General features: G+C 43.5%; 1 protein-coding gene across 2 annotated transcripts in view; it reads right to left on the bottom strand.

Moving 5' to 3' along the window:
- The window catches only part of LOC134611553 (calcium/calmodulin-dependent protein kinase type IV-like), a 131,261-nt gene that overhangs the window by 69,206 nt on the left and 44,731 nt on the right, over positions 1–17,324 (bottom strand). For both annotated transcript variants that reach the window (XM_063455537.1, XM_063455536.1), the window contains exon 9: positions 14,702–14,777. In XM_063455537.1, coding sequence (XP_063311607.1) covers positions 14,702–14,777 — 76 coding nt within the window. The remainder of the gene's footprint in view (positions 1–14,701; positions 14,778–17,324) is intronic.

The raw sequence follows: 17,324 nt of genomic DNA on the forward strand, positions 1-17,324 counted from the left end.
GCTAAACATTTTCAGAGTTATTCACTACAGTATGACTTGAAAATTAATAAAAAAATTTAAGGAGAAAATAGCCAAATAGAAAGCATAGCTGACTTGGAGAATGTTTCCATTTCAGCCTTTTGGCCTCAGATGTAAAATTTACTTTGAATTCCCAGTGCATAACCCCAAAGGAAAACATACAGGTGATACTCGAAAAATGTGAAAATCATGCAGAAGTTCATTTAGTTCAGTAATTAGTGATGTCGCGAACATGACATTTTCCTTTTGCAAACGGCGAACGCGAACTTCCGCAAATGTTCGCGAACGAGCGAACCCGGCGAAACCGCCATAGACTTCAATAGGCAGGCGAATTTTAAAACCCACAGGGACTCTTTCTGGCCACAATAGTGATGGAAAAGTTGTTTCAAGGGGACTAACACCTGGACTGTGGCATGTCGGAGGGGGATCCATGGCAAAACTCCCATGGAAAATTACATAGTTGATGCAGAGTCTGGTTTTAATCCATAAAGGACATAAATCACCTAACATTCCTAAATTGTTTGGAATAACGTGCTTTAAAACATCAGTATGATGTTGTATCGATCAGGTAGTGTAAGGGTTCCGCCCGCTTCACAGTGACAGACCAAGCTCCCCGTTTAACGCACCGCAAACAACCGCAAACAGTCCATTTGCACAACCGCAAAATCCCCATTTGCACAAGGTTGGATACCAAGCTAGCCATGTCCCGTTCCTTGTCTCCACTGATGTCATTAAAGGTCTCTTCCTCCACCCAGCCACGGAAAACACCAAGGGACCCCGAAAGGTGACAACAAGCCCCCTGTATTTTTTTTTAAATTTACACTACTGTTACACCAGATAATGTATAATAAACACAGGTTACTGGCTATGGGGGGGGGGGGGGGGAGGATCAGGGGCGGCAGGGCCAGATTAAGAGCCCAGTGGGCCTGGTGCTGACAATTATGACGGGCCTAATTACAGAATCATATTGACCAAAAACACTAAAACACTCCCAAGCGTCATGTATCTGATGGAGATGGTGCTGAAGAGAAAGAAAACAGCAGCTATAAGAAAACACATACCCTAGGCTAATCTCTCACTAATTTATGTTTTCATCTTTCAAGTAAATCCATAACCCCTAACAGCAGTGTCCAGTCAAGCAGGAAGTCAATGGAAATGGTAAAAGGGTGGGCCACTGACACAAATCACGTAGCCTGCCAAAAGGGCCGAACATGTCCAAAAAGAGGATATGTCTGCCCAAAGAATTAGAAGGCCAGCCTGGCAGCTGGCCAACTAAGGGCATACTATGCATACTGCACCCTGAGCTTGGCATAATTGCATCTAATGATGCGCTCGCTCAACGCTTTTTAAGGACTGTCCCCTAGCACTCGCTGGTCCACTTGTCTCCTTACCTTCTTACTAGCAGGCAGAAGCTCCTGGTATATAGTCTGGGACAGAGAAAAGCTGTATGTAGTGAGTGTAGAAGAAAGGGGACATGCCATAGTGTTAGAGAGACCAAATCCTGCATTACCTTAAAGGATCACTATAGGGTTAGGAACACAAACATGAATTCATGACCCTAGAGTGTTAACACCACCATCTGGCCCCCTTGTGCCCCTCATGCCTCCATAAATATAGCAAAATCTTACTGTTTTAAAGCCTGAAGCTGTAACTCTGCATGCTGTTAGACTCAGAAAAACAAGCAGTCTGCTGACATCATTAGAAGTGGTGGCCTGATCCAATCACAGTGCTTCCCCATAGGATTGGCTGAGACTGACAAAGAGGCAGATCAGGGGCAGAGCCAGCATGATTCAAACACAGCCCTGGCCAATCAGCATCTCCTCATAGAGATGAATAGAATCAATGAATCTCTATAAGGAAAGTTCAGTGTCTGCATGCAGAGGGAGGAGACACTGAATGTTTGGATGCATTTTAGGCAGCCATGACCCAGGAAGGATCTCTAACAGCCATCTAAGGAGTGGCCAGTGAAGTTATCACTAGGCTGTAATGTAAAGACTGCAATTTCTCTGAAAAGACAGTGTTTACAGCAAAAAGCCTGACGGTAATGATTCTACTCACCAGAACAAATTCAATAAGCTGTAGTTGTTCTGGTGACTATAGTGTCCCTTTAACTATATTCATTGTCAGCCAGTCCACACAAGTTTTGTTCCCATACATCCCTCTTAAGTTTCCATACTTAAGTAAGAGTATGTGAAAAGTAGTTAGGGTTGACACCTTTCTTGGAAAAACATACCGGCCTTGCTAATTTGCATAATTAAATATGTATGGGTGACATCACCAAAAAACTACTTAGTTTGATTCTGCTGTATAGATGGATTCCTCCCAGTGCCCCCATGTGTCTATACTCCAGGTCTCCCAGTTATCCTATGTATCATAGTGTCTCAATGCCCCATGTGTCCCTGTGTCCCCATGTATCCCAGGGTCCCCATGTCACTAGGAAGATGGGGAGACCTGGGGACACAGGGAGACCTAGGGACACGGAGACACCAGTGACACTGGGAGACTAGGGGACTCTGGCTGGGACACATGGGGACACTGGGAAAATAGGGGACACTTGAAGACATGGGGACACAGACACCAGGGACACAGACACTAGAGACACTGGCTGGGGGACATGGGGACATTGAGACATAGGGGCACTGGGAGACATGGGGACACTGAGACACCAGGGCCACAGACACTAGGGACACTAGCTTGGAGACATGGGGACATTGAGACACTTGAGGCACTGGGAGACATGGAGGCACTAGGAGACATGGGGACAGTGAGACACTGGCAGACTGGGGGCACTGGGAGACTAGGGGGCACTGAGACACCAGGGACACTGGCTGGGAGACATGGGGACACTGAGAGACATGGGGACACTGTGTGCCCATGTGTCTGTGTCATAATGTCTCCCAATGCCCCTTAGTGTCACAGTGTATGTCTCATTGCAGCATTTTCCACCATCCCTTACTACCCTGAGCTGTAGGCTGTCTCTGCAGGGTGGAAGTTGCTGTCTGGACTCTCTGTAGCTGCACCCCTGCAGATCAGTGAGTATAGATAGGCAGGGAGGGATATGCTGGAACTTCCTATCCCTGCCTGTTTCCACACACAGTGACCCCTACTGGCCAGTGCTGGTATTGCATAGTAATCTCTTGTTTATACTGAGAAAAATATCAGCATTTGTATTGCCAGTATCACTGTAATATTGGTACCAGCCAGGCAGCCTCACATACTGGCTGTGCCGATAAAATAAAAGCCAGGTGGAATCCCTAAGAGTAGTGTGTGAAAAAAAAAATGTAAAAACATTTTTTTTTTGTTTTTCTTTTTTTAAATCAATGGGCCTATTCCATGGGCCTGGGCCTGGAGCTGCAGCTCCATCAGCCCCTATGTTAATCCGGCCCTGAGGGGCGGACTGACCACTAGGGCACTTCGGTCAAAGACCGAGGGCCCGTGGCAGTCAGGGGCCCGGGTGCAGTAGAAGTTATGGACCAAATGGTAAGATCAGCAGATCATCCCAGACAGCCCTGTATTTTTTTTAAAACTCCGTTATAAAATGCAGCCTGTCACAGTGTATGTGGATGGAGGCGGGGATAGGATTTTACATCATATCCCCGCCTCTGCCATGCGGAAAGGAGCCTGAACAGAAGGGAGGACAAGCAGTTTAAGGTAAGAAAAGGGAGTTAGAAGAAACAAATGGGGAAATTGTAAAAAAACTGTGTACTAACGCTGTAGGTCCAAATGCTGCCAGCTCCATACTCTGCCCAGCTCCCGGTGGCTTGCTCTCTCACTGCAGTCACAGTGCAAGCTGCTCCTAGAAGGCTGGCTGTGCTCCTCCTGTGATATCAGAGAACCCCAGGGATCAAGACTGCAACAGGTAAGTATAACTATTTTATTACAGGATAAACCGTGAGAGGACTTATTAGGAGGGTTAGCTAGGACTTTGGGACACCAGGACACTTCAAAAGGCAATATTAACCATTTTAGGGCCAGAGGATTAGGCATCCCCTAGCCCCTGGTATATAAAGAAGTTAACCCCTTCTTGATTTAATTACTTGGCAACTATAATATAATTAACTCCTTCTGGGCCAGGAATGTATGGGTTAACCCTATATAGGAACAATATCTGATATGCTAGTGGTTTGGGCCTTGTTTTTTGTTTTGTTTATTGAATGTGTGTATGTCTGTATGTGTAAGATTGTGTATTTAGGCAACATATTGTATATGTGTATAGGTCTGGGTATATGTGGTGTGTGCATCTCTGAGTATGTGTAACAGTTTGCATGTATATGTTGTGACAAAAGTACTCCTTTCCCTTTGGTACCTTGTCATGGGATTGAGATGTTACACACAGTCTTTTCAGGCTTTAGAGACACTTCACACGCTGGATGAGGTAAAACTGTGCATTTATTTTGGAACCACAATAAAAGACTTGCTCTTTTATTGTGGTTCCAAAATAAATGCACAGTAAGGTATAAAAGTAACAGAAATATATAAACCAAAATCCTTGCTCTTCTGAGCACTAACTAAACAAAATAATTAGCTAACTGGGTTGGATGGCTTGTCCATTTCCCAACATAAACAACCTTACTGTTTCAGGGTTTTCAGCTCTCTGTTTCCACTCACAGAAACCAAACACAATCTCCCTCCTTCCTTGGCAGGGGAGTACTTAATAGCACTGCGAATTGACAATACTTTTCAGGTGAGTTAGATTAGGTTTCAAACTCTGGAACTGGTCTTCTCACCTGTAGGTTACAAGCAACTTCCAAAATGTGGAGTGGAGCACTGGCCCTCCCTACTCTCCAAGTGCTCCACCCCAGGGCCCAAATATACACATATTTAAAGTGCAACATTCATTATAACATAACACATTTCCCTGGGGCTAATTACACAAAGTAAGAACCTTGCAAAATCTGGGGAGGTATATAGGTTCCTTCCAGCACAATTCCTTGCTTTCGGTCACACATCCTCCCCCCCAGCTCAGACCTATTGGGTCGAGCGACCATGGACATTAGCGAGTGCATCCGCGAAAGACCATCTGCATTTCCCTGTTTATTCCCAGCCCTATGCTCTATGGAGAAATTATACGGTTGCAAGCTAAGGAACCAGCGGGTTACTCTACTATTTTTCTCCCTGTTTTGGCTCATCCAAGTAAGGGGTGCATGGTCTGTCACTAGTCTGAATTTTCGTCCCAAGAGATAGTATTTAAGTGTGTCTACTGCCCACTTTATAGCCAGACACTCCTTCTCAACAATGGAATAGTTATTTTCTTGGGGATTAAGCTTCCTGCTTAAATATAATATGGGGTGCTCCTCACCCTGAATTTCTTGAGAGAGAACAGCACCAAGTCCTACATCAGATGCATCTGTCTGTAAAATAAATTCTTTAGAAAAATCAGGTGTTACCAACACTGGTTGGGCACAAATAGCTTCTTTAAGCTTTCTGAATGATTGTTCCATCCCTGGGGGGCCATTTTACCACTACTGGAGCATTAGCTTTAGTAAGGTCAGTTAATGGGCTTCCAATTGTAGCAAAATTGGATATGAATCTCCTGTAATAGCCAATGAGGCCAAGAAATGTTCTCACCTGTTTCTTAGTCAGTGGTCTCGGCCAATTTCGTGTGGCTTCAATTTTAGCAACTTGGGGTTTCACTAGTCCCCTACCAATAGAGTAGCCCAAATATTTTGCTTCCTCTAGGCCAATCGTACACTTATTAGGGTTAGCAGTTAAGCCAGCGTTTTGTATTGAGTTAAGGACAGCCTGTACTTTTGGAAGGTGAGATTCCCAATCCTCACTGTGTACTACAACATCATCCTAGTATGCAGCTGCATAGCGCACATGCGGCTTTATTATTCTGTCCATCATTCTTTGGAATGTGGCAGGGGCACCACTCAACTGAAATAGGCCATCAGGAGTAGAAAATGCTGTCTTTTCTTTTGCTCGCTCTGTGAGTGGTACTTGCCAATAACCTTTGGTTAAATCTAGTGTAGTGAGGTACCGAGCTCTCCCAAGTTGTTCTACTAGCTCATCAACTCTAGGCATGGGGTATGCATCAAACGTAGAAATAGCATTCAGTTTGCGATAATCATTACAAAACCGTACTGTATTATCAGGCTTTGGTACCAGCACAATTGGACTGCTCCAGTCACTTTGTGACTCCTCAATGACTCCAAGATCTAACATTTTCTTAACCTCTGCTCTGATAGCTTTTCTACGAGCCTCAGGTATTCTGTATGGTTTGAGATTGACCCTTTTTCCTGGTTCTGTTAAAATGTCATGTTTAATCATGCTAGTCCTTCCTGGGACTGGGGAGAATACCTCTTTATTTAATCTAATAAACTCCTTAACTTCCCTTGTCTGGTGTATTGACAGGGTCTCTGAGATATTTACTTCGGGGTCAATATTACACTTATCAGGGAAGGTTAAAGCCTCTGTAGTAACCAGAACTTCCCTTTCTTTCCATGGTTTTAGCAAATTGACATGGTATATTTGCACTTCCTTTCTTCTACCTGGTTGCCTTATTTTATAATTTACCTCTCCTACTCTTTCAATAATCTCATATGGCCCATGCCAAGTTGCCAGGAATTTGTTCTCTACTGTGGGAACCAGGACTAATACTCGGTCTCCTGGTTGAAATACTCATGCATGTCTCACAAAAACATTCTTGCACTCACTAACACAGTCCATACAAATATTCAATAACACTGCATCTGCACACATTATTATTACACACAACTATTCTTATGAATTCACACATCCCTAAATACATTGACGCTCTATACAAAATACAAAATCACTACTGTATTCCTACAATGCACACAAATACACATCTGGTCCATAAAGATATTTTTGTTTCACGCACAGTTTTTGTTTCACGCACAGTTTTTGTTTCACGCACACTTCCGCTACATGTAAATATAAACAGTGGCACTACTCACACAAACACAACCTTGGATTCACAAAACACAAAAATGAATTCTTTAGTGCACACACCCATGTATTTTTCTACATGTACCGTATATACTCGAGTGTAAGTCGAGTTTTTCAGCACATTTTTTGTGCTGAAAAACCCCAACTCGACTTATATTCGAGTTAATGTCTGTATTATGGCAGCTTACATTGCCATAATACAGACCAGGACCGCTGGGCTCATTACAAGCCCGGCGGTCCTGTTGGGGGCTGGCAGAGAGCTGTAACTTACCTTTACAGCAGCTCCTGTCGGCTCCCTTCCCTCACCTCCGGTCCGTGCAGCTCCCTTCTCCTCCACTGTAAGTCTAGCGAGAGCCGCGGGGTCAGAGCGTTGACCCGTGGCAACGCTCCGTGCAGCCGCAAGACTTACACTGGAGGAGAAGGGAGCTGCACGGACCGGAGGTGAGAGAAGGGAGCTGACAGGAGCTGCTGTAAAGGTAAGTAGCAGCTTCCTGCCAGCCCCCCTCCTACACAGCCCATCCACTGGACCACCAGGGAATGAGAGCCCCCCCTCCCTGGCCAGCTAACAAGCGGGGAGGGGGGACGAATACAAATTTAAATAATAATAAAATAATAAAATTAAAACATTTAATTAAATTAAAAATATAAATAATAATATAACAAAAAAAATATTAAAATAATAAAAATGCCCACCCCCCACCAAGGCTCTGCATCACACACACACTGCATTCATACACACACACACACTGCATTCATACACACACACACTGCATTCATACACACACACACACACACACACTGCACTCATACACACACACACACTGCATTCATACACACACACACACACTGCATTCATACACACACACACACACACTGCATTCACACACACACACACACACTGCATTCACACACACACACACACTGCATTCATACACACAAACACACACACACACACTGCATTCATTATATAGACACACTGTAAATAAATATTCAATTAATATAATTTTTTTGGGATATAATTTTATTTAGATATTTACCAGTAGCTGCTGCATTTCCCACCCTAGTCTTATACACGAGTCAATACGTTTTCCCAGTTTTATGGGGTAAAATTAGGGGTCTCGACTTATATTCGGTTCGACTTATACTCGAGTATATACGGTACATATTGGATTATAGAGGGTGCCCAGGGCCTAGGTTTGCCCGGGGACCCAGACTGATCTCAGTCCGCCCCTGGGGGGGATAATGTATAATAAACACAGGTTACTGGCTATGTGGGGGGATAATGTATAATAAGCACAGGTTACTGGCTAAGGGAGGATAATGTATAATAAACACAGGTTACTGGCTATGGGACGGATAATGTATAATAAACACAGGTTACTGGCTATGGAGGATAATGTATAATAAACACAGGTTACTGGCTATGGGTAGCATGGGTAGCATGGGTAGCCCCCCCCCCCCTTTATCCTTATTTACTGAATATTCCCCTGTATAACAATGCTTGGCATTTAGTGAATATTCCCTATTCTGCTCTGTGTCAGTGTGTATCAGGGTCTCTGAGGACAGGTGTCAATCCATATCTGCCAAGTGACCCTATGTAGGAGGAACAGTCCCTATTCTGCTCTGTGTCAGTGTGTATCAGAGTCCCTGAGGACAGGTGTCAATCCATATCTGCCAAGTGACTCTATGTAGGGGGAACAGTCCCTATTCTGATCTGTGTCAGTGTGTATCAGGGTCCCTGAGGACAGGTGTCAATCCATATCTGCCCAGTGACCCTATGTAGGGGGAACAGTCCCTATTCTGCTCTGTGTCAGTGTGTATCAGGGATCCTTAGCTTAGGTGTCAATCCATATCTTCCAAGTGACCCTATGTAGGGGGAACAGTCCCTATTCTGCTCTGTGTCAGTGTGTATCAGGGATCCTTAGGATAGGTGTCAATCCATATCTGCCAAGTGACCCTATGTAGGAGGAACAGTCCCTATTCTGCTCTGTGTCAGTGTGTATCAGAGTCCCTGAGGACAGGTGTCAATCCATATCTGCCAAGTGACCCTATGTAGGGGGAACAGTCCCTATTCTGATCTGTGTCAGTGTGTATCAGGGTCCCTGAGGACAGGTGTCAATCCATATCTGCCCAGTGACCCTATGTAGGGGGAACAGTCCCTATTCTGCTCTGTGTCAGTGTGTATCAGGGATCCTTAGCTTAGGTGTCAATCCATATCTGCCAAGTGACCCTATGTAGGGGGAACAGTCCCTATTCTGCTCTGTGTCAGTGTGTATCAGGGATCCTTAGGATAGGTGTCAATCCATATCTGCCAAGTGACCCTATGTAGGAGGAACAGTCCCTATTCTGCTCTGTGTCAGTGTGTATCAGGATCCCTGAGGACAGGTGTCAATCCATATCTGCCAAGTGACCCTATGTAAGGGGAACAGTCCCTATTCTGCTCTGTGTCAGTGTGTATCATGGTCTCTGAGGACAGGTATCAATCCATATCTGCCAAGTGACCCTATGTAGGGGGAACAGTCTCTATTCTGCTCTGTGTCAGTGTGTATCAGGTATCCTTAGGATAGGTGTCAATTCATATCTGCCAAGTGACCCTATGTAGGAGGAACAGTCCCTATTCTGCTCTGTGTCAGTGTGTATCAGGGATCCTTAGGATAGGTGTCAATCCATATCTGCCAAGTGACCCTATGTAAGGGGAACAGTCCCTATTCTGCTCTGTGTCAGTGTGTATCAGGGATCCTTAGGATAGGTGTCAATCCATATCTGCCAAGTGACCCTATGTAGGGGGAATAGTCCCTATTCTGCTCTGTGTCAGTGTGTATCAGGGTCTCTGAGGACAGGTGTCCATCCATATCTGCCAAGTGACCCTATGTAGGAGGAACAGTCCCTATTCTGCTCTGTGTCAGTGTGTATCAGGGTCCCTGAGGACAGGTGTCAATCCATATCTGCCCAGTGACCCTATGTAGGGGGAACAGTCCCTATTCTGCTCTGTGTCAGTGTGTATCAGGGATCCTTAGCTTAGGTGTCAATCCATATCTGCCAAGTGACCCTATGTAGGGGGAACAGTCCCTATTCTGCTCTTTGTCAGTGTGTATCAGGGATCCTTAGGATAGGTGTCAATCCATATCTGCCAAGTGACCCTATGTAGGAGGAACAGTCCCTATTCTGCTCTGTGTCAGTGTGTATCAGGATCCCTGAGGACAGGTGTCAATCCATATCTGCCAAGTGACCCTATGTAAGGGGAACAGTCCCTATTCTGCTCTGTGTCAGTGTGTATCAGGGATCCTTAGGTTAGGTGTCAATCAATATCTATCAAGTGACCCTATGTAGGGGGAACAGTCCCTATTCTGCTCTGTGTCAGTGTGTATCATGGTCTCTGAGGACAGGTGTCAATCCATATCTGCCAAGTGACCCTATGTAGGGGGAACAGTCTCTATTCTGCTCTGTGTCAGTGTGTATCAGGGATCCTTAGGATAGGTGTCAATCCATATCTGCCAAGTGACCCTATGTAGGAGGAACAGTCCCTATTCTGCTCTGTGTCAGTGTGTATCAGGGATCCTTAGGATAGGTGTCAATCCATATCTGCCAAGTGACCCTATGTAAGGGGAACAGTCCCTATTCTGCTCTGTGTCAGTGTGTATCAGGGATCCTTAGGATAGGTGTCAATCCATATCTGCCAAGTGACCCTATGTAGGGGGCATAGTCCCTATTCTGCTCTGTGTCAGTGTGTATCAGGGTCTCTGAGGACAGGTGTCAATCCATATGTCAAGGTGTCAATATGTCATATGTCAGGTGTCAATCCATATCCATTTTGATTTAGGAATGTTAGGTGATTTATGCCCTTTATGGATTAAAACCAGACTCTGCATCAACTGTGTAATTTTCCATGGGAATTTTGCCATGGATCCCCCTCCGGCATGCCACTGTCAAGGTGTTAGTCCCCTTGAAACAACTTTTCTATCACTTTTGTGGCCAGAAAGAGTCCCTGTGGGTTTTAAAATTCGCCTGCCCATTGAAGTCAATGGCGGTTCGCTCGGTTTGCAGGTTCGCGAACGTTTGGGAAAGTTACCATTCGCCGTTCGCGAACCGAAAATGTTGTGTTCGCGACATCACTAATAATGTATAAAAAACACAGGTTACTGCCTATGGGGAGGATAATGTATAATAAACACAGGTTACTGGCTATGGGAGGATAATGTATAATAAACACAGGTTACTGGCTATGGGGGATAATGTTTAATAAACACAGGTTACTGGCTATGGGGATAATGTATGCAGCTTCAGAATTAATCTAAATTGTATGCTGTCTAGGAGGTGGGAGGGTCTGGGAGGGAGGGTCTGCTGCTGATTGGCTGCGATGTGTCTGCTGACTGTGAGGTGCAGGGTCAAAGTTTACTCAATGATGACGAATAGGGGGCGGACCGAACATTGCATATGTTCGCCGTCCGTGGCAAAAGCGAACACGATATGTTCGCCAGGAACTATTCGACTGCGAACCGTTCGGGACATCACTATCAGTAATGCAACGTAAAAGGGGAAACTAATATATGAGATAGATGCACTACATGCAAAGCAAGATAGTTCAAGCCGTGATTTGTCATAAGTGCAATGATTATGGCTTACAGCTCATGAAAACCCCAAATCCACAATCTCAGTAAATTAGAATATTACATGCAATCAATAAAACAAGGAGTGTACATAGAACAATATAGTACCACTGAAAAGTATAAACATGCATATGGACTCAGTACTTGGTTTGGGTCCCTTTTGCAGCAACTACTGCCACAATGCGGCGTGGCATGGAAGCTATCAGCCTGTGGCACTGCTGAGGTGTTATGGAAGACCAGGTTGCTTCAATATCAGCCTTCAGCTCTTCTGCATTGTTCGGTCTCATGTCTCCTCTTTCTCTTGGCAATGCCCAATAGATTCTCTATGGGGTTCAGGTCAGGCGAGTTTGCTGGCCAATCAAGCACAGTAATCCCACGGTCATTGAACCAGGCTTTGGTGCTTTTGACAGTGTGGGCAGGTGCCAAGTGCTGCTGGAAAATGAAGTCAGCATCCCCATAAAGCTCATCTGAGGAAGGACACATGAAGTGCTCCAAAATCTCCTGGTAGACGGCTGCATTGACCCTGGACTTAATGAAGCACAGTGGACCAACACCAGCAGATGACATGGCTCCCAAATCAACACAGACTGTGGAAACTTCACACTGGACTTCAAGCATCTTGCAGTGTGTGCCTCTCCATTCTTCCTCCAGACTCTGAGTCCTTTGTTTCAAAATGAGATGCAAAAGTTGCTCTCATTAGAAAAGAGGACTTTGGACCACTGAGCAACCGACTAGGTCTGTTTTTCTTTAGCCCAGGTAAGACGCTTCTGACGTTGTTTGTTGTTCATGAGCGGCTTGACAAGAGGAATACATCTGAAGCCCATGTCCAGGATCCGTCTGTGTGTGGTGGCTCTTGATGCACTGACTCCAGCCTCAGTCCACTCCTTGTGAAAGTCCCCAACACTTTTGAATGGCCTTTTCCTGACAATCCTCTGCAGGCTGCGGTCATCCCTGCTGCTTGTGCACCTTTTTCTTCCACACTTTTCCCTTCCACATAACTTTCTATTAATGTGCTTCGAGCACTACAGCACTTTGGGAACATACAACTTCCTTCACAATTACCTTTTCAGGCTTTCCCTCCTTATGGAGGGTGTCAATGATGGTTTTCTGCACAACTGTCAGGTCAGCAGTCTTCCCCATGATTGTGATTCCTACTGAACCAGACTGAGAGACCATTAAAGGCTCAGAAACCCTTTGCAGGTGTTATGGCTTACTTAGCTGATTAGAGTCGGACACTGTGAGCCTAGAATATTGCGCCTTGCTTTTTAAATATTCTAATTTACTGAGATTGTGGATTGAACTATGAACTATCTTGCTCTGCATGTAATGCGTCTATCTCATATATTAGTTTCCCCTTTTATGTTGCATTACTGAAATAAATGAACTTTTGCACGATATTAATTTTTAGAGTATCACCTGTACTCACTTTCTGGCTGAGAAGCATCTTTTTTTATGAAATTATTATCAGAGCAAGGTGCCCCATATGTATGTGGAGTAGCAATGAAAATCATAAATGCTTCAGCCGAAATACCCTTAAGTTATGTACATAGCCGTTACTGTACTCAGAAAACATTTATGTTTATTGCTACTCTAAATAAATGTGGAATGAAACTAGTCCATCCATAATATGCTATTAGCACTTTTATCTATTTGTCCTTGCTTCATACTGTAAATTGCAATGCAAGAATCAAACATTGCTACTGCTAATGACTATTTGGCGGCAAAGGGGCAATTGTATTTTTCAGGTACCACATTCACCTACTCTATTTTTCATTTTGAATTGACATGTCAATTATTGTAATACATTTTTGAAATGTAAATTGCAAGGAGTGAATTATCATTTTAAAGTTGAGGGAACTATATGCAGGGCTGGCCCATCAATAGGTCCCGGTGGTACCATGGCTTCAGACGGCACCTGAACACACGCACACGTACAAATACTGCTGAATACACACACATACACACACAGACTGCTGAATACACACAAACGGGCTGCTAATTAAATGCAGAGACTGCTGAATACACACACATAGACGGTTGAATATACAAATATACAGACTGCTGAATACACACACAGACTGCTCAATAAACACAGACTGATGAATACACACACACAGACTGCTAAATACACACACAAACACAGACTGCTAAATACACACACAGAAGGCTGAATATACACACACACATACATGCAGACTGCTGAATACACACACACACACACACACACACACACAGACTGCTGAATGCACACACAGACTGCTAAATACACACACAAACACAGGCTTCTGAATACACACACACACACACACTGCTGAATACACACATAGACCCCATTTATCCTACCTAAAATGTAGTCTCCTGATACAGATTGGGAGCTGCTGCAGCATTTGCTCTGTGGCTCTGTGTATCTCCTCCCACCCACTCCTCCCATGAGAATTCTATCTGTGGAAAGGGCAGGGACATGCTGTGACTTGCTATCCCCGACATCTCGCCACAAACCTCACAGCTCAGGCACCAACAAGTCTTCCTTGCTCGGCCTGAGAACACACAACCTGGTGGCCAGTGCCAGTATTGCAGAAAATCTCCTGTCAGAAAAATACCTGCATTTGTAATGTCGGTATTTTTGCAATACTGACACCGTCCACACAGCCTCACATACCGGCTGTCACCCAGGGATCGTGTGAGCTGTGTCACCCACATGGCCCTGTCACCTAGGGATTGTGTGAGCTGTGTCACCCACCCCTGCTGCCATGGCACGCTGTGCAACCGCACAGCTCGCACACTCCTCAGACCGGTCCTGAACAGATCATACAGTGTTTGGAGTAGGAGAGCATCATTCTGAGGAATGACACAGCAAGTTTGCTTTATAAAAAAAAGGTGCTTGATGGAGCTGCATGTTCTCCAGAAAGTCACCAAGATGGCATAGTGTGCATTTAATGCTTACACTGACTCCTATCAAGTGCTGACATTTCAGTAAAAAATGTATACATAGGTATCCATATTCTGCATTTTTTTATTCTTTAAGAGCGTTTGTCCCAAGCACGTACACTAGAAAAATATTTTTGGTATTGGTTCATTCTACTGTAAAGTAGCATAATCATGAATTTGCAAACTTAGTATAACAAACAAATAAATCTGAGAACTGTATAAATCAAGTAACTTACAGGATGTATGTAATTACTCCAACAGACCACATGTCGACTTCTGGTCCATATGGGGATCCATGAAGAATTTCTGGTGCTAAAATCAAAATTGTGGTTAGATCATTTGCAAGATTCTTTCATTGCTATCACAGCTTTATCTTATTTTTCTGTTTTTGTGTTTGCTACTATGGACAATGAGTTCCACCAAAAGAAGACATACAGTTGTGCTCAAAAGTTTGCATATCTTGGCAGAAATTGTGAAATTTGGGCATTGATTTTGAAAAAATGACTCTGCAAAAATATGTATTTTATTGAAAGATAGTGATCATATGAAGCCATTTATTATCACATAGTCATTTGGCTCCTTTTTAAATCATAATAACAGAAATCACCCAAATGGCCCTGATAAAAAGTTTACATACCCTTGTATGTTTCACTTTGTTAATGACACTCAATGTGACACACACAGGTTAAAATGGCAATTAAAGGTTAATTTCCCACACCTGTGGCTTTTTAAATTGCAATTAGTGTCTGTGTATAAATAGTCATGAGTTTGTTAGCTCTCATGTGGATGCACTGAATAAGCTAGCTAGATAGTGAGCCGTGGGGAGCAGAAAAGAACCATTAAAAGAACTGCGTAACAAGGTAATGGAACTCTATAAAGATGGGAAAGGATATAATGATATATTCAAAGCCTTGAAAATGCCAGTCAGTACTGTTCAATCACTTATTAAGAAGTGGAAAATTTGGGGATCTCTTAATACCAAGGTCAGGTAGACCAAGAAAGATTTCAGCGACAACTGCCAGAATAATTTTTCGTGATACAAAGAAAAACCCACTGGTATACTTAGGAGAAATAAAGGCTGCTCTGGAAAAAGACAGTGTGATGTTTCAAGGAGCAGAATACGACGATACTTGAACAAAAATGACCGAATTGCCGGAAAGAAGCCCTGTTACAATATGCCTGACATGCCTCAAAGCTTCTGGCGCACTGTGATTTGGAATGACAACACCAAAGTAGAGCTTTATGGTCACAACCATAAGCGCTATGTTTGGAGTGGGGTCAACAAGGCCCCCACTGTGAAGCATGGTGGGGGCTCACTGATGTTTTGGGGGGGGGTGAGCTCTAAAGGCATGGGGAATCTTGTGAAAATTGATGGCAAGATTAATGCAGCATGTTATCAGAAAATACTGGCATCCAATTTGCATTCTTCTGCACGAAGGCTGCCCATGGGACGCTCTTGGACTTTCCATCATGACAATGACCCTAAGCACAAGGCCAAGTTGACCCTCCAGTGGTTACAGCAGAAAAAGGGGAAGGTTCTAGAGTGGCCATTACAGTCTCCTGATGTTAATATCATCGAGCCACTCTGGAGAGATCTTAAACTTGCTGCTCGCGCAAGATGACCTGGAGGCATTTTGCCAAGAAGGAGGCATTTTGCCAAGAAGGCGGTTCCAACGCTGGCCGCTGTGCTCTGCCCTCTTTTATGATGTGGCACAAGCTAGCCGACGTCATGATGCTAATTACGTCATCATGTCGCGTGCGAGCCGATGCCATGACACTGATGACGTCACAGCCCACCAAAATGTCCGGACTCAAAAGTTTGGGGTTTGGCTTCCAATTTAAAGAGCCAACCGATAAAAGGCTGGTTCACACATAGGACTTTGTCTTATTGTGGTTCTTTTGTTAGTTCCCAATAGTGCGTTATATCTGTTTGTTCTATTTAGTATTTTGACTTCGGCTAACTGATTACTCTCCATTCTCCTAATATTGATTTGGCTCATGTACCATTTTCGTGATTCCTGGCTCCCTCGACCATGGCTTGTTCTTGACTATTCTCTATCTTTTTAACGTAGTCCGGCCACTCTAAGGTCCGGTTTATGTTTTTCTATTACAACCTGCGTGTTGGGTCTCTTTGGACTCCTGACAGTATGCAGACTTGTGAACAGAGGTCATTTCATTTTTTTTTTGTTTGCTGCCATGTTTTGTTTTATGATTGTGACATTCTGTTATAACCTACAGTTGAATATGATTCCCGTAAGAAATAAAAGAAATGTGGTTTGCATGCTCAATCATGTTTTCTTTAAAAATGGTACACATATTACCAATTCTCCAAGGGTATGCACACTTTCAATCACAACTACAAGTCCTAAGTCATTAACAAAAAGAAACAATTGAAATAATCCACAACTGATATGGTCACCTGAATATTTTTCATTATTACTTGTCATGTTTTCTTTTAGTTTAACAGACTTTTAGGATTTGAATAATTATCTCTAAGTATCTCTTCTTTTTACAACAAAATACAGCAGGAACCCGCACACAAAAGAGTTTTCTATTCAGTTTGAGTTTTATTGTAGATAAATCTCTTATTCCGAACATTTTAAATTGTAGATTTAATTAGAACATACTTTTTATTTAATTATTTTGTTTGCCATTTGTAATAATGTAAGAAAAAAATTAAGAAAAAAGTGCCTTGTGTTGGTGACTGTGAAAAAACAAAAAGTGACAAAGCTAGAAGTAGCTATAAACTCAATAAGGTATAGATGGACACAACAGTGTAGAAACTAAACAGAAAATACTTATTATAGGATTAGTCTAAATATCAGAAATAATTAAGTAATCACTGATGTTAGACTGCCT

The sequence above is a fragment of the Pelobates fuscus genome, chromosome 5, assembly GCF_036172605.1.
Source record: "Pelobates fuscus isolate aPelFus1 chromosome 5, aPelFus1.pri, whole genome shotgun sequence".
Taxonomy (NCBI): Eukaryota; Metazoa; Chordata; class Amphibia; order Anura; family Pelobatidae; genus Pelobates; species Pelobates fuscus.